The following is an 18,368-nucleotide window of genomic DNA, read 5'->3' as shown; positions in this document are numbered from 1 at the left end:
TCAGAGAAGTTTCTCTCCAGAAACACTGCATACTTCACCCCTCTCCACGTTTCACGACAATACTGAAACACATCTTCCTTACATACTTCGTCTCTCCCCACTTTCTTGTTAGATTTGTGTACGCTTTAAAGGGGCCAAGATGGTAAAAATTAATACTTCGTGCACGGCAGCCACTATTCGCCGTGCCTTACAATTACACCGTGTTCTTGGCAAGTAAATAAAAAAATTATTATTTATTAACGTGCTCGCTCGACCAAGTGTTGTTAGATCTAACACTTAGCAGAGACGCCTCGCGAAAAAGCGCCGTGCAGGTTCTGGTACACGAATAATCGATAGGTCAGTTCTATTGGAGCAGGAAAATGATGAAAGGCGGGGAGATGAACAAGTGATACTAGAAAACTCGGAAATTTAGTGATGCCGAGTTGGCCTCACGAAGCAAAACGCGCGATGTGAAAGAAAAGAAAAGAAAGCGGTAATTCTGTTTATTTGAAACAAAGAGGAAAAAATGCTGCCATATCCACGAAGTGAATGATGATGAGTGGGCGAAGCTCCGGAGGTAAACCTGGTAAACCATGAATCCTCCGTACATTTTGCCCACTCGATTTTATTGCAACGCTCCCCCTAGCGTACGTCGCCGCACTATATTGAACGATGACACGCGCCATATGTGGCATCATTCCTATTTTATAACACCTCGCATCTTTCATAATCAACTACACGTACCGCCGTCTAGTTTATAACATCTTGCATCTTTTGGACGGACGGACGGACGGATGAATGGACGGACGGATGGATGGATGGACGGACGGACGGACGGACGGATGGATGGACGGACGGACAGATGGATGGATGGATGGATGGATGGATGGATGGATGGATGGATGGACGGACGGACGGACGGACGGACGGATGGGTATGGCTGTACCCTTTAGATCGGGCGGTGGCTAGCGTAATACTTAGAACTGAATGAGAGGTGGCTACATACAGGGGACGCACAGCCCACGCCTTCAGGAGCTTCGCTCCTAAAAACCTATGGAAATTCGAATGGATAGAATGTAAAAACGGAGATACGTAGATTGTGTACGCGCCCCGCAAATGAATGGCGTATTGGCTGGCCGTCAGTTATCCCATCGGTATGTTCCTTAATTTTTCCGGTCTTCATTTTACCTCTTTTCACCCCTCTTTGCGCAAGTGTTAGAAATACTGCCATTATATTTCATTTTTTCTAATAAATTGAAGCGAAACATCGACCAAGACGAATGGCGAACACCTGCCAAACGAAGCTTGCGTTCATCCGAAAGTTCGCTTAACTGACGACGTATACAGTGTTATCGGCACCTCGGAGCTTCGGTAGTCTTAGATGAAGTTTAAGGTTACGCTCCAGTATCATCACATCGCATTAATATCCGTGGGGCAATTTTTCGTGCAGAAAAGATCGCTGAGCACTATACGAGCGAGGAGGCACCCATGTCCGGCCGTATGCTTCTCTGCTATCGGCTGAAACAATACCGACTGATACCGATGCGCTGATGGGCGTCGAAAGCAAATGAAGTATTCTCGTAAGCTCGCCCTCAGTGTTATCTCGTGCTCCACCTTTGGCAATGCTACAGTACGACTTTCGCTCCGAAGTGACTTGTCGTGAGGTACGGTACGTCATTCCGGCAGCAGAGATCAACATATTCGGCGGCACCTGAAAACACTGTCACTCGCAGTAACTGCTGGAAACTCTTACGCATTTCAGCAGGGCCTATCGGTTCGCTATCTGCGTCCGCACGCGTTGCTTAACTGATACGCTCCTCGTGGCAGCTGGCCCCGCGTTATCTGCCGGTTATCCTGACGCAACCTCGGCTTTTGTTTTCTTACGGCATACGTCAAGAGGCATTCCGCGGTGAGAAAGCTGACGCCGCGCCGTGCTCTCTGCTAAGATTGCTGCTTCGGCCCCGTGCTGTCCGGTGCAGATAGATATCGATAGATCTCGATAAGGATCGCAGCCACTCACTGTGGCAACGAAGGAAACACGCGCTGTCTATAGGCATGTGGCGGGGCGGTTTCTCCTTCTCGTTCGCAGCATTCTCGGTATTCTTCCGATTGCCCGAGCCCGTCGTCGTGTCGGATGGGTGTTGGACGGCTTTACCGTAACGAGCTTTTTCAGTGGGTCTCCTTCGTTGCTTCCATTCGGGCGCTGCGTTTCGCGCGGCGTCGTATGTCGCTCTGCTGCGTGCTCGCATTTGCGGAATGCGAGCGGAGGCTTGAACGTCGAGCTTGTCGTCTCGAATGGCGTGACGTGACGCCCGCAGCAGCGTGACCGATCGAATTGCCAGCGCGGCGAGAGCGTGCGCCGAGCTTCAGCGGCTTCCCCGTGGAAGCTTTTTCTGATCGACGTAGGTGACTGGATGGAAGCCTCGTGACTCGGGTATAGATCCGCCGATCCCGCGAACGACGTGAGTCAAGGCAATGCTAATGGCCCTGTCTTTTCTTCGATCTTTTGTGTTGTTCGTTCATCGACTCTTACCTTTTTTGTTTTTGCTTGTCGGAAATCTCCGCCGCGGCGTCTGAGTCAGCGCCAGTGTTCGCCGATGCATCACAGCGCGCTTTGAAATGCACGGAGTTTTTGAACAAAATTCAAAATAATAATTATTGGTATTTGAAGTTCGAGAACCGTAGTTCGATTATGAGGAACAACGTAGTGGAAGGCTCCGGATATTTCGACCACATGGGAGTTCTTTTACGTGCACCTAAAGTACACTGGCCCCTAGACGTTCGCCTCCATTTAAATGTAGCTGCCGCGACCGGGGCTCGTCTCCGTGACCTTTGAATCAGCAGTCGACCTATAAAAAACTTGAACTAAAAAGCACATACGAGCAAGAGTTCGTGAAATATCAGTTGGAGTGTATGGTGTCTGTTTACTGGTCCATTTTCGCCATCAGTTCGTGTATGAATGACTCGGTTAATCAGTCGAAATAACTTTACCATAAAACGAACATTACATTGCCTTACGTTAGCTTTGACGCCCTATAAATCGTTGTGCGCTGTGAGCTCGTGAAGATGCGTATGATAACTGTGTGAGTACACGTGAACGCCCAGTCGCGCGTGCACAGGAGAACGTGTGCAGACAGCGCACTGTCTGTAATTTACGCACTCTTTCAAATAATGCTGCCGCGTACAAGGAAAGCGATGTGTCAAGGTCTGTGTTCTAGTGTTCAGCCAATAGATTTTCGTGACCAAGTACTGCTCCGCAGCGCTGGCCACGGGGAATGACAAAACTCGCACTACGGTTTTCCAAAGTTTCACGTATGGCATATGAATTTCACGATATGCTGTTGCACTCATTATGTTTCGCTGGTTAAACTTCTTTTTTTACAGCTACAGTTGATAGTGTTCACGGATGACAAACTATGCAGTCCCACAAGAAGCATTGAAAACGCCAATTATCATGTTTAGGCACTCATGTTTTAGACAACATTGTGAAATCATGTTACGCGCTTTAGTAGTCTGAGGCCCTTTACAAGATTTAGAGTAATGCATCCAAGTCTCTTTAGCTGACGTTGAGGAGGTCACAGGCACTCTGAAATCACTCGATTCACCTTAGTGCACGTTCGCTCGCACTTCAGTTACTTTATTCACTCTGCATTCACACTTTATTCACTTGATTTGCTTTATAGTGCGTTGATTACTCTTGGTTTGCGTTCGTGTAAGCCGATTCTCTCCTTATCCAGTTAATTGGATGTTGGATCGCATATAAGTAATTTGATACACTTTTTATTTCTCGCTAAAGTCGCTTGACTCCTTCTTGCTAGCCACCTAATTCACTTTATTCGCTCTATTTCAAGTTGATTTACCCCTGGTTCACTTCTGTTGATCTTGATTTATTTTAATTCACTTGAATCACGCTTAATTCACCTTATAGTCTCTATATTTCAGACTGAGTCGCTTTTGATTTGCATTAATATTCGATCATTCACTCCTGATTTACATTAATGGATGCTGGTTCACACTTAAGCCGCTTGATACACTTCTAACACGCTTGATTATTTCTTGATTCACACTGAATGCACCTGACTCTTTTGTACGTTGATTCACTCTTGCTTTCTAATAATGTCAGTGGACTTACTTTCTAAGACAAGTTGAGGCTGAAATCCGAGAGTGGGGCTGCTTGGAGGCGGCTATACCTCTTTTGATTCTGCTTGAACGGGAAGAATTGGGACAGCACTAACAAATAGGTGACCCAGTATTGGCTAACGTAGAGACACGCACGCCATCTCAAGTGATTTCCTTGAGAATTGATGAGAGACTACAGTGTAGAGTGTTGTCTCATCTTTCGAGCTATCGTCGGAGGTTGGTGACAGGGCACGCGTTTCAGGACTTCCACTGAGCTTCTACTTTGAATATTCTAGTGACATGTTCTCTTTCACCGCATCCGCGGCATTCTGTGCGGACGTGATAGCACAGCCTGTTCGAGTGAGCTTCACTGCCACATCTATGGCAAATGTCGTGCTTTCGGCCTTCGGTTGCCCTTTTCTTGGCTGCGCTCTGCTGCCGCGAGTAGATGATTCTCTGATCCGCCGATTGCATGGATGCTTCTAGCATTAGCAGCAGCGTTTTGAACTTATAGAAAGAAATTCTCTGCTTCGTTAGCGTCAAGCTCCTCAATGTCAGCAGGTGTCGTCTCACATCTTTAGTTAAGACTCCACATGCGATTCGGTCTCATAGCCTGCGTTCGAGAGACGATACGAAATTGCATTTTGCTGCCAACTGCCTATTTCGGCAATAAATACCAGTATGCTGTCTCCTTCTTGCGGTCGCGTGAAAAAGATTATAGCTTGAAGCTGTTTCGTTGGCTTCCGGGGCGTAGCACTCCTCAAGGTGGCCTACGGCGTCGTCGTAGCTGAGTGCGTTGATCAGCCTCGGATGACAACGTCCCTGGATCACTCGAATCGCACTTTCCCGTAGCGAGGCCACTAACAGTGCTCGTCGCTTCATCGCCTCCGTGGTGTCTTGCGCTTCGAAGTAGGCTTGGAGGCGAACTTGGAATGTACTCGGAATGTTCACCACATTCCTACAAACACTAGTGGCTGTCCCCCGCTCATTGCTTTGCGGCTCGAGGACTCGTTTAGATCCTCGATCGTTTTCCTCGTCGCCACTGCTATAACGCATGACATGCAATCAGTAGAACATCTGCAGAATGTTATTTCACATCAGCATTTAATCGGGCAAAGCCCAGTTCACTCGACGCTCGCGCTACGAGTGAATTCGGATTCCGATCATCATCACGAGCATGAAGCAGCGCTATGTGCTGGTAATGATGATCGGAATCTCAGATTCCGCTTAAGTCGCTTCATTCACACCTAAATAACTTCGTTCGCTTTATTGTTCGTTAATTAGTTCCCTCTTTAATGGTCGGTAGACTCAATTTAATGAACATTAATAACAATAGTGTTTCACATGCGAAAACCACTACATGATTATGAGGCACGCCGTATAGAAAGGCTCCGGGAGTTTCAACCAAGTTGTGTGTTTTGACATTGCGCGCACAATACGTGGACTTATGGCATTTTTCACCGTGGCTGGGATTGCGCCCGTCACACCATAATTGATGCTGGTTCACATTTAAGCCACTTCATTTACTCCAGATTCACACTTAATGAGTTGCTAGACGCATTATTTATTCACACCTAAATTGCTTTATTCAACCTTGATTCACAATTCATTCACTGGAGTCATCAGCCATCACGGTGGTAAAGTGTTTGTGCAGCTCGCCTTCTGATTCCTAAGGTGCGGGTCCAATACCGACCGCAAAGGGAGGAAGGGGGCATTTATAGGGTGACGAAATGCTAAAAGTCCGTTATAAAGAGTGTAGTTCAGTGAGATTATGGTATAGCTGGTCCCCGTCGTCGCCGCATAGCCGATGTTTTCCAGAGAGGAGACGCGTTCCTAAAAGAACATAGGTTTATTTACACAGTTAAAAGACGAACCTATTTTACTTATTCCATTTAGCTTCATATCTCATACTTCAGTACAAACGCTTTCGGCTTATATGGCTGCGCCTCCGCCAACACTTGATGCCGGAGAAGTTGTGACAGCAGCTCCCGCCAATCTAGTGCCTTGTCGTCTGAGTTTTCTGGGCAACAGAAAGGGAGAAGCGGGCCACTTGAGGCATCCGATGGTAAGCACGGTCCAGGTCGATATTCAATGAGAACCACAACTGCACCACACGATGCCAACGTACAAGTATTAAGCTTCGGATCCCGAAAACTTCAGAGGTTGAGTTCGTCAGGATGGATGGGGGTCGGCTTTTTCAGAGATTACGGCCACGTTTAATTCCGACCACCCGAAAACGACGCTGTTTGCGTTAGGGTGAAGACATGTCTTGGTTCGATGGGAGCCTTTCCAGTGGCCTGGTCTCATGTTGAGGCCACCTCGCAGAGAGGAGGGATCGTGACTCCCCTGCTTGTCTTCCGCTAAGGCACGATACTATGCCTGTGTTGTGCTTTTCTGTGCGGGTACTTTTCGTTCGTCCTTGTTCGTCGCGAGCAAGGGTGCTAAAAGACCACCTTGCTCGCTTGACCACTGGTGCTTAAGCTTGTTCCAGGAAAATACGGGGATGAGTGCCCCGTCCAAGCGCTGAACCCGGGGGGAAAGCTGCCTGGTCAGCAGGTTCATACGTAATGGCGTCTGTCACGTTGAATTCTAGGGCCAAACTACTAGAACACTGTAGCCATACATAACACCGTGTTCTGTGCGGTATAGCATCACACTTTAAGGCGCGTTTACGCTAGAGACACGAGACAGTAATTTTGATCTGCCGACTATCTTTGGGAGTGTCTTTTGTCTTGTCATCATTTTTACACTGCAACGACACACAGTCCGCCGTTCACAGCCTTTCGTTGGCCAATTCTGTAGTCACGCTGGAGGCACACGCACGACACCAACTAAACTTGCACACCTGCACCACATTTTCAGCCATGCTTTGTGCTCTGCCATTCTCTCTCTTCGGCCATGCAGCGCAGCCCCCGCCAAAATCCACGGCGTCGAGGAATTGGGGTGCATAGACACAAAAGGGATGCGAAGAAATGACTTTCGTGGGGTGTCCAAGATGCCTATTCAAACGTCGTGGAAGTCGCGGAGGGGGCATTGTTATTTCCCCCAAGATTTCCCCCTTCGTGGTCGTTTGAAGCAAATACTTGGGTGAATTTTCGCTTAGCCGCAGATCTCCCGACGACACGCACACAAGTCTGCCGATGCGTTTTGCTGGTGTTTTAGGTCTGTCATACGCAACGACGATATGTTGTCTTTTGAGACGACGTCGTCGGCGGCGGCCTAGTGTGACCAGGGGGTCTGGCGACTTCGTCGAAGGGCGACTCCTCGGCCGATCGTCTGCATCGTCCTCGTGTATTCGTCGGGGTTGTGTCAGAGTCGTGTCGCTCTGGTGTAAACGCGCATTGACAGACCGAAAATACTAGCAAAACGCATCGGCAGACCTGTTCTTGGGTGAACTGCGGCTGAGCAAAAATTTCCCCATGTCCTTGCTTCAAACGACCATGAAGGGGGAGCTCTTGGGGGAGATAACAATGCACCCTCCGAGGCTTCCGCGTCGTTTCAATAGGCGTCTTGGCACCCCATGGAAGTCTTTTCTTCGCTTCTCTTTTGTAGCTACACACCCAACCCCCTGTACCTCGACGCCACGAATAATGGCGGGAGCTGTTTGCCGGAGATGGACAATGGCAGACCAGGAAGCACGGCTAAAAATTAGGTGCAGGTGTGCAAGTTTACTTGGTGTCGCTGCGTGTTCCTGCAGTGCGACTACAGAATACAGAACTCTCCAACGAAAGGCAGTGAGCATGACAAGGCGCGGATGGAGTCTTTCACAGACCATGGGTGGACTGCTTGTGTCGCTGAAGTGTAAATATGAGGACAAGGCAAAAGACACTCCTAAAGGCAATCGGCCAACCAAAATTGATGTCGTGTCTCTCTCGTGTAAACGCGCCTTTACACTACGACGACACTATGTCTTTTGAGGCGTCGTTTTCGTCGTCGGGAACCAGGGAATCTGGCGAATCCGTTGGCAGACAACTCGTCGGCCGATGGTCTGCGTCTGCCTCGTGTCTTCGTCTGAGTCGTGTCATTGTCGTGTCGCTCTACTGTAAACGCGCCTTTAAAGAACAGGAGGTGGTGGAAGTTTCCGGAGCCCTCCAGTACGGTGGGCCTCTAATCACATCACGGTTTGGGCGTTTAAAGCACCGCACATTACTATCATCACTTTATTCGTTTTGAGCTAAATTTAATTAACTGTTTCACTGTTTGTAAATCGGCGAGCCGACTTACCAGACTCACTCAGACTTGGATGAAAGTGCAAGTCCTAGTCTGAGTGAGTATTTATTTATTTATTTATTTATTTATTTGTGTGTGTGTGTGTGTGTGTGTGTGTTTGTGTGTGTGTGTGTGTGTGTGTGTGTGTGTGTGTGTGTGTGTGTGTGTGTGTGTGTGTGTGTGTGTGTGTGTGTGTGTGTGTGTGTGTGTGTGTGTGTGTGTGTGTGTGTGTGTGTGTGTGTGTGTGTGTGTGTGTGTGTGTGTGTGTGTGTGTGTGTGTGTGTGTGTGTGTGTGTGTGTGTGTGCAGCTGAGAAAATCTTGATTGAATCTGAGTGAGTCTGGTTGATGAAACTTTCGGTGGGTCTGAGTCCGTGTCAGTCCTAAAGACGAAATGTATTTCCTCAGTGAGTCTTTGTGAGCTCCACAATCACCTGTTTTATTGATTCTAAATAACGTACTTTTATTCACTTTAAGTTCACTCGCTGTTGACTATGCTCTTGCCTTTTCAATATGTACGCTTAGCCATTGTGCAAAAGTTATATTTGTGTCTAACGTCATGACGCCTCAAATACTAAAGAAGAGAAAAAGCACTCGGAGTCAGTGATAAGTTCCCTTAGCGCCGCCTACATTTGATGGAGACAAAAGCTTTTTGAGGCAGCAAAGTGGGATATATAAATTACATCGAAAGCTGAGAGATGTGATTCAGAGCTTCTTTGATCACAACTTATTGCATATTTAAGACTGTTAGTGAAAATGTGGCCTGTACATTAGAGATTCCGTCTGATCTTACGTACTAGCATTTTTGCCAAGCATACATTTACTTCACCTATAAAAATTGACCGATTTCACATTCTAGTGGCTGATACAAAGTGTCTGTATATTATAGACATCTTTGTGTGTTTTTTCAATGGTAGAAAACTGGAGAAAGCACTTCTATTATTACTGTATACGGCACACTATATTGTTTTTTGACTCCCAAAACAATGGTTCCCGGGCAAGTGACCCGGCTTGTATTTACATTCTAAGCGTCACGTAGGCAATCTAGCTTGACCTAATATTTCGCTATGACGTGCCTTCAAGCAAATGTTATCTCCGTGCAGGCATTTGCGCTGCACGGGAATTCAGAGACGCCACACACTATTTCCGCCTCCAGCGGAGCATAGCCTTAGTTTCTGTAAACCCAACGTAACCCACTGACTAGCCTTCCACGATGCGTTCCCAACTGCTCTCTTCGTCAGTGCAGGGTCGTCAAGAGATGGAGGAGGATACGCGGGCGCTCACCGCCCCCGATGGCCGGTCTCCGTGGCGCTCTCGTCTCGTGCTGTCCGTGTGCTCGGCCTGCATGAGCGGGGCCTCGTTCGGTCTCTCGCTCAGCTACTCGTCGCCGGCGCTGCCCGACATCCGGCGCCGCATGCCCTTCAGCGACAACCAAGGCGACTGGTTCGGCTCCCTGGTCACGCTGGGAGCGCTTTTCGGGGGACTCGTCGGAGGTGAGCGTCTGCTGCCCTTTACACCCACGTATCCATGAACGCGTGTTCCCTGTGTGGCATCCTAATGAAACCAACAGACTACAGACTAAAAGTAAAGTATAAGGAGCGTTACTTTAACTGCGTCTGAATGTCTGGACTACAATATATATATATATATATATATATATATATATATATATATATATATATATATATATATATATATATATATATATATATATATATATATATATATGGCACAACGGGAGCGTTGTCAACAAAGATAAATATATTTATTTCCCAACAGGTTCGGGAGGGGTCCTCCCTTCATCAGGGGATGAGTTATACTAACATGAACTTCCAAACTTCGTTGCTGCCGCGTCCCTCTCGCCTTGGAAGATGTTAGCGAGAGTGAGAGAGAACTAAAAAAAGAAACAAAGAAAAAACAGAAGTTAAAAAACGAAAAGAAAAAAAGAGGAAAAGAAAAAAAGAGGAAAACAAAAAGAAGAAAGTAAAAAGAGGAAGAACCACTGTCAACACTGAGAACGAAACCAAATGTCCGTGTACGTCCACATCCGGTTCTTATCCCGTGCTGGTCAGTTCTCGACGTGTGTCGGGCCACCCAAGATTGTCGCCGCGGTGGCGGGAGGGGTCCGTGACGGCGTGCGAAAGGGTTTCCCCTTAATGGGTCGGTCGGCTCTTTACCTTTAATCTTCGTCCGTTTCCCTTCAATGGTCATCAAGTGGTAGGCGAACATAAACACTGTATGTGCATGTGAAAAAAAAGAAAAAAGAAAAACAAAAAAAAACAAGAAAGGACAGTGTACACGTACGAGTCAGTCAGAAAAAATAAGCATGGTCTCCAGCTAACAATCTTTGTCACCAATTTCCTCCTGGCTTACTTCTCGGAGGCAGGAGAGTCTTCCGGGGTTCTCGTTGATGCCGGCTACTAATGTTCGAAATTTGAAAATAAAATATGCCTCACGCTGTTCGCGCTCGCGCCTGTTTGAGAAACCGGACTTTTTTTCTTCTCTCTTTTAGTTCTCTCTCACTCTCTCAAACATCTTTCAAAGCGAGAGGGACGTGGCAGCAACGAAGTTTGGAAGTTCATGTTAGTATAACTCATCCCCTAATGAAGGGAGGACCCCTCCCAAAACTGTTGGGAAATATATTTATCCTTGTTGGCAACGCTCCCGTTATGCCATATCCCATACCTTCACGAAGACTAAGTGGCCGGGCAAATGATGTGACCGATTGCTTTGCCTTCATTCAAACATGTCTGCTTCTCTTTAGCGAGGGAAAGTATAGTCTGCGGGGAAACTAGAGGGCCGTACTGTCTTTGCTAGTCCAGACGCGCACGCTTGCGAGATCGCCTCATTACCGTCTCGTCCGCCATTTTGACCTACCGTTGCGCTGCCTGTGGTCACTGGAACGATCTAATAAGATGCTCAAGTGCTTCACAGCTACCACAATCGCGACTCAGTGAATAAATCCCTTTCTAATGCTTGCAATTTCGGAATTGGCCGTGCCGCTGGCGTACCCTAATGTTTTCGTTGCTACACCCAGGCCAGCTGCTCAGTAGACTTGGTCGAAAGGACACCATCATCTTCTCGTCACTTGGCTTCGCGATCGGCTTCCTGTTGATCGAGGCTACGTCGCTACCAATCGTCATGTTCCTTGGCCGCTTCTTGACGGGCGTTTCTACGGGCATCACCGCAGTGGCGTTGCCCGTGTTCGTCTCCGAGGTGAGCCCGCCCCAGATACGCGGCGTGCTCAACACCATGTGCACCATCGCCATCACGTCGGGCGTGCTGCTCGCCTACGTGCTGGGCAAGTGGCTCAACTACCGGTGGCTCGCCACAGCCTGCATTGTGCCCCCGCTGGTGGTGGTCATCTCGATGCCTTTCGTGGCGGACTCGCCGAGGTGGCTGATCCACGCTGGTCGCTCCGAGGAGGCTCTAAAGGTGCGGGCCCGCTGCTTAATTGGCCGTCGCTCTGGCTGTCAGGCTGAGTTCGTTTTGTGTGTACAACTTGTATGTTACATAATAGTAATAGAGAACTGTATCCAGGACATTTGTTAGCAGCTGTTGAGTAAGCCAACAGCTGCAGAATCATATTTTTCACTCGGAATGCAAAATATATGGAGGCTGTTATCAGAGCTGTTTATGCTTCTTTGTTCACCAGGTAGCCGAACAGAAATTGATGATGATGATGATGATGACCTCTTATGGATGGCGCTCACCCACAGAGGGGGATGGGCCAAGAACCGGGCGGCAGCATACTTAAATGAAACTAAAATGAAAATGAAGCCAATCTGAAAAAGTAGTTCAAAAATAATTCTACCAAAAAAAAACTATTTGCTGAGCAAGCGGTCAAACAATCTCTTGTTTTTGATAGACATAACTACGAATTATAAACTAAAAATCTGAAAAGGTTGGGGTTCACTAGCACGGTAATCTTTTAGTTGCATTGATGTAATCAAACACAGTGGAGCATACATCCCTGTGGGAGTAACCAAATGAAGTTCCGCCAAGTGATAAGATTACTGGTAGATTTACTTGTATTCCTAGCTTTTGTAATGGGGCTACTAAAAATCTTTTTCTCTGATAAGAATAACGACGGCAGAATAAGAAGAAATGTTCAATTGTTTTAATTTCGTTGCACCAAATGCATAGCGGTGACGTCTTGAGTCGAGCTTTGTTAAGGTAATAATTTAGTTGAGGAACTGCACAGCGCAATCTGGTATAAGTGACCTCTAACTGGCGAGACACACACCACTGTTTATTCCAGCAATAGCTCAAATGCTCGAAATCTTTGAATTTATTCAAATTACATTTTCCCCACTGCAGACAAGCGTTTCGGAACCTTAGCGCTGTCACGTAAGCCGTATCTGGCAAAACTGGGATGGTGGGCCCACCCAGGGATACTGCTGCTAAAGAGTCCGCCATTTCGTTCAAATATAATCCGCGGTGGCCCGGAACCCATAGCAAATGCAGTTTTTTTACGTTTTTCGGTACTAAATGCCGAAACGTATTCATCAGCTCTACATTTAGTGCCGCAGAAAGTGCATTACAAACTGATAACGAATCTGTAATGATAACTGCTAATGATTCGCTTGAGGGCAATTTGCGTAGGGCAAGAACAATGGCCAATAGTTCTGCAATGAATACTGGGCTATAATCTGGGAGTCGAATCGAAAAGGACCAGTCCAAAGAAGGAGAAAAGATGGCAACGCCAGCCTTTTCTTTTGACACAGATGCATCAGTCGCTATGATATTGCTTATTTCTAGGTGAGCTAGATAATCTGCTAACTGGTCATTTAAATACCTATGTGCCAATTTTTTCGCGTTATGAGGAAGTATTTCATCAAATTGTATGCTAAGCATTGACTTCAGGTTGTGTATTGGACCAATATGTTTAATTTTTACATTCAATTGCTGTAGTAGCGCTTGTGCAAATACTATTTGCGGGGTGGGTAGTCGCGACCAATGGGTTTCGAAAAATAAAGCCGGTTCTTGAATGAAAGCGTAAAATGAGAGTGTTTGGTGTGAACTGTATATCTTTAAGAATGCCTGCACAGTAAGAATTTTAAACCTATTTAGCAGAGAAGGTAGGCGAGCTTCCATATACAACACGTTATTTGCAACAAATTTTCGTAGACCCAGACACAAACGCAACGCTTCTCTTTCCAGCGGTATTAGGGGTCTCGCTTTATAGGCTGCGCTGCCAGAAAATAATACACATCCGAATTCCATGACGGGCCGCACATAAAGTTTATATATCATTATTAGCACATCTCTTCTTAAACCCGCTTTACGGTTTGCAAGCTTCCGTAGCCACCCCATGGCCCGTGTTGCCTTGGAGTACAGATCATCAATGTGACTTCTCCAATTTAATGTGTCATCATATATGATGCCCAAATATTTAAGGGAATTCGCCTGCGGAATGAGCTCATTACTGTACATTAACGAGATGTTGATAGGCTGCAGAAAAGAGAATGCAAGGAGCACACTTTTCTTTACGTTCAGGGTCATATGAATGTTTTTAAGCCATCTTTCTATGATATTAAGATAATTTTGTAGACTCTGGTATAGGGATTGAAGGTCGGTATTACTTGCAAAGAAAGCAATATCGTCCGTGTACACATATAACTGAATATCCTTAGTTGATGGAATGTAGCTTAAGAAAATGTTAAATAAAACTGGTGACAGGACAGAACCCTGTGGGACGCCACGTGTCTGCGTATATCTATTCGACGAGTACCCATCTTTAAAGCAGTAATATTCTCTCCCTCTTAGAAACTCCGACACCCACGCAGTGATGTAGTTGGGAAAGTGGTGATATTCCATCTGTTTTAATAAAATGGAATGCTCAACCCTATCGTACGCTTTAGCCAAATCTAGAGTAACTAATGCACATTATTGGCGCTGACGCTGAGCCAGTTGTATTCGGCTCTCTAAATCAACATGCGCACACCATATTGAGCAACCGGATCTAAAACTAATTTGACTGGGGTGTAATGTTGTGTTATTATCAATATATTTCATTACCCGGGCATTCGGAACTCTTTTAATTAGCTTAACCAGATTCGACGTGAGTGATATTGGCCTTACATTGTCCAAGGCGAATCCTTTTTCCTGCTTTTTAAGAAGTGGAATCACTTTAGACAGTTTCCATTCCGCAGGTATCCAAGCTTTTGTCAAAGAAAAATTCACCAGATGTCACACCCGTCCCGTTTATTAGGGAGGCGATCGCCGGGCTAATTCCAAGGGCCGAAGTATCGGCCCCCCGAACCGCACCACGAAAGCGTGGACAATTTATAAGTGATCCTTTTTGGCGCGCCAGTGGACGCCGGCTGTGGTCCAAAGAACAAGTTAGAGCCGAGAGTTGATAAACAAAACAAATATTATATTCTCAAAATGGCAGATCGAAAACAATACACAAGAATGCACACTCCACAATAGTTACATACAATATGTCACCAATCAAACCAATCAATCAACGTACTACACAATACAATTAGCCCCACTCGAACAACGGACACAGACAACAATACACACTACAATGCAGTCGCATGCATTGAACAACCAAGACACTCAAAGACTAAAGGGATAGAAAACCTATTCAGTCCAAAGTTCTTGGAACCAAAGTCTAGATGATACTCTTCCGAGAATCACCCACTCAAAGTCCAGGGTTGTTGTCGTTCCGCAGCTCTCGAAGTTTCTCTTCCAGAAAGCCTCCCGTCTTCAATTGGCCACTCTTCCAACTTCAACTTCTTCGCCGGAACACGTCGGCTTCACACACGCAGCTGTTGCCCCGCGTCTTCGCTCGATAGCGGTAAACACACACTCTTGCCGGTAGCTCGAGTCGTCACCCCTCAGGTGGAAATCCTCTTCACCTCCGGCCTCGTCCCTACGGACAAAAACCTTCGCCGACTACACGGCGGAATCCCTACGCGCTCTGGCGCTCACTTCCGTCTCCTCCTGATCTCTCATCTCCGCTGCGCGGTTAAATACCTTGCGCGCGACATTCCAGAGGCTTCTTGTCATTTCGTCGGCGCGATACGCAGCGAAAGCTGGGGAGAGGTGCGAGACGGTTCGACTGCCCTCCCCGGAGGATGATTCAACTCGGTATGACCCCGCCCCGTTCGTTCTAGAAAAATCGCGGGCTTGCTGGGCCGCCGATGCGGGGTGAGGAGGTTCGTCTGCGACGCCACGCTTCCGCGGGGAGAGCGCGCGCCCGGGGAGCCTCGGACGTTTGCTTTCTTTTTTTTTTTGACCTCGCGGCGTTTTTCCCGCCCGTTGTCGCAAGAATTTGGCGGCGCGCTCTTTTTTAGCGCTCGTTCTGTGACACTGCCCCCCACTTTAAGAATATTATCTCATAATATTCAAAACCACACAAACGAGCGCGAACAGTCACCACACATTCTCACAGACTGTAACACAATCCGTCGCTCATGACACTTCACATTCACAATATATCACTTAATACGATTGGACATTGTAATTCAATTACACAACACGTGAAAACACAACCACAAGCGCATGAGTACAACACTCCACCACACATTCCCAACAATACAAATGTACAAAGTTCTCTCATTACAACAATGGTACAATACTATACATCACATCACAGCACAACACTTCGACACTTGTGACGCAGGATAACACAACATTAACACAACGTATGGCACTCAGCACTGCCCAACACATTCTGATTCGACCTCAGCACTTATCCTGAGTACTTCGAGCAGCGCTTGCGCCCCTTTTTGCGGTGCTCGCTCGATCTCTTCTTGTGTTTCCACGTTCTTTTTCGGCGAGCCCCTTCCAACGACGATATCTGAGGCGTCGTCTCAGCCATCGTTGTCTCTTCCGACACCGTTAACGCGTCATTACTTTCGACGGGTCCTGTCTGATTATTTACCCGCTTGATCATGCCTCTACATTTTGCCCGGCTGGCCAACTCCGTCTCCTTTACACTGTCGGTCGGCTGAGGTCGTGCCGACGTAAGTCCGGTTGCTCGGCCCGTGAACGTATTCGACACGATCGTCTTCTCCTTCGCTGTCTCTTGCGCCGCAGTTTCACCTTGGGTTCTAGTGAGATCCGTCACGGGATGCTCCTCCACTGTATCTCGCGGCCGCTGGGTTGGCGAGGGCTCTATCTTCGGGTCTTCCCCCAAACGTTCTGGATCATTCGGCCCTCGCGCCCCGTCGATGTTTCCGATGACAAGGTCATACAGGGGGGTCGTCATACATAAAGCAGTAACCTTCCCGCTGAAGTACGGGGTTTCAACCTCAATCTCTGCTTCGGGAAGCATCCGAACCGTACGGTCAATTAGACAAACCGGTTTCGTTCTGCCTGTCAACTCACTTTCCCGTACCAAATTTCTCCGCACGATAACAGTGGAACTGCCGGTATCTCTTAACACCGTAATCTGTTTGCCCGCAACTTTTCCAGGCAGCGTTGGCATTCCTTTCGTAACACCGGTTGGCTGTTTTGACATTACAGCACCCACAATAGGAATTTTCTCCCCATTCTTCAACTCTACGAATCCATCGGTGACGGCATTATTATCAGATTTTGGTGCCGCTTGCACACAAGATACCTGGTGAGATTGACTCACTCCGTTCCGACAAGCATCTGCTTTGTGCCCAGTCTGACCACACTTAAAACATTTCACTACCGTAGGGCTCGTAAAGATCGTTCGACAGTTTTTCGCGCGATGACCCACTCGGTTACACAGAAAACATCGCTGAATGCTCTCTGGTGCACGCTTCTTTTCTTCGGGAACCAATTTCTTCGAATCATCGGGACACTCCTTCTTGACCTTGGCCAAATTAGTTCCACCTCGCGCTTCCAAGAATTGATCAGCCAATTCAATCATGTCTTCAAGTGAGTCAGCCTTCCTCTCTTTTAAGTACAGTGACAGGCTTGGGTGGCAACTAGTAAGAAATTGTTCTCTAATTAGCAGCTCTCTAAGCTCATCGTACTCCTGTGCTGTCCCTGAAAGCTCAATCCATCTGTCGAAATAATGGCTAAGTCGGGCGGCGTACTGTGCAGCCGTCTCACCATCAGCTGGCTTTCCTGTCCTAAATCTGTCCCGAAATCCTTCTACAGTAAATCTAAATCGCTTCAGCAAAGCAGCTTTCACCTTTGCGTAGTTGGCTGCATCGGTCGGCGTCAGCCTACCGTACACACTGAGCGCTTCACCACTCAAGCAAGTACTCAAAGCAGTTGCCCATTGCTGTTCCGGCCAATTCTGGCTCTTCGCAATCGTCTCAAATCGGTGAAGGTACGCGTCAAGGTCGTCCTTCCTTTCATCAAACGCTACGAGCAGCTTGCTTGGGTTCAAGCGGAAGCCGTGATCTTCCCCTTCGCTGCTTTCAACTCTAGCTTGGACGGGAGTTTCGCTTCGCTGTTGCAAACGGAGCCGCTCGAGTTCCATCTCGTGCTGCCGCTGCCGTTCCCTTTCAGCCATCTCCGCTTCTCTTTCTTCTCTCGCCCTTTCGGCTGCCAACTTTTCTCTCTCCAGCTCCAACTTCAATTGCTGCTCTTTCTTCCTTCAGCTGACGCTCTTTTGCCTCTCTTTCTTCTTTCTTGCCCTTAGTCGGCCTTGCGCCATTAAACTCTAAACATCATCATCATCTTTCTTCTTTCAGCTGTCGCTCCTTTGCTTCTCTTTCTTCTCTCGCCCTTTCAGCGGCCAGCCTTTCTCTCTCCAACTCAGCTGCCTTTTCTTCCTTGGCCCTCTCTTTTTCTTCTTTTTCCTTCTGGGTGACCCACTTCCGTAGTTCGACGCCAGAAAGACCCATCTTCTCACCAAGAGCAACTAACTTTTCGAGATCCATTGTGTCTCACAAATAAGACCTTGCCGCGTGCAAAAAGTATCTGCCTAAATTAGTCTATCGGAACACTCCCCTGCACTCGTTAACGAGAACACTGAACAACACACAAAATCGTCCCGATAGCACTATCAACAACTCGAGGCTCTTTCTCACTACTTTGGACACACTGTGCACCAAAAGGTCCTGTCGCGGACGCCAGATTAATTGTCACACCCGTCCCGTTTATTAGGGAGGCGATCGCCGGG

The 18,368-nt window shown here is 47.4% G+C and overlaps 1 protein-coding gene across 5 annotated transcripts in view; it reads left to right on the top strand.

The window, feature by feature from the left end:
- The window catches only part of LOC119172134 (facilitated trehalose transporter Tret1), a 65,595-nt gene that overhangs the window by 11,493 nt on the left and 35,734 nt on the right, over positions 1-18,368 (top strand). For 2 of the 5 annotated variants that reach the window (XM_037423148.2, XM_037423145.2), the window contains exons 2-3: positions 9,552-9,798; positions 11,343-11,740. In XM_037423148.2, the coding sequence (XP_037279045.1) occupies positions 9,564-9,798; positions 11,343-11,740 (633 nt within the window). In that variant the 5' untranslated portion in view covers positions 9,552-9,563. Of the gene's footprint in view, positions 1-2,023; positions 2,442-9,546; positions 9,799-11,342; positions 11,741-18,368 lie in introns of those variants that run through there. The other 3 variants (XM_037423147.2, XM_037423146.2, XM_037423144.2) reach the window with 3 other exon arrangements.

This window comes from Rhipicephalus microplus, chromosome 4 (assembly GCF_043290135.1).
Source record: "Rhipicephalus microplus isolate Deutch F79 chromosome 4, USDA_Rmic, whole genome shotgun sequence".
Lineage (NCBI taxonomy): Eukaryota > Metazoa > Arthropoda > Arachnida > Ixodida > Ixodidae > Rhipicephalus > Rhipicephalus microplus.
The sequence above is the reverse complement of the archived record's forward strand: the minus strand, read 5'-3'. Positions and strand labels throughout refer to the sequence as shown.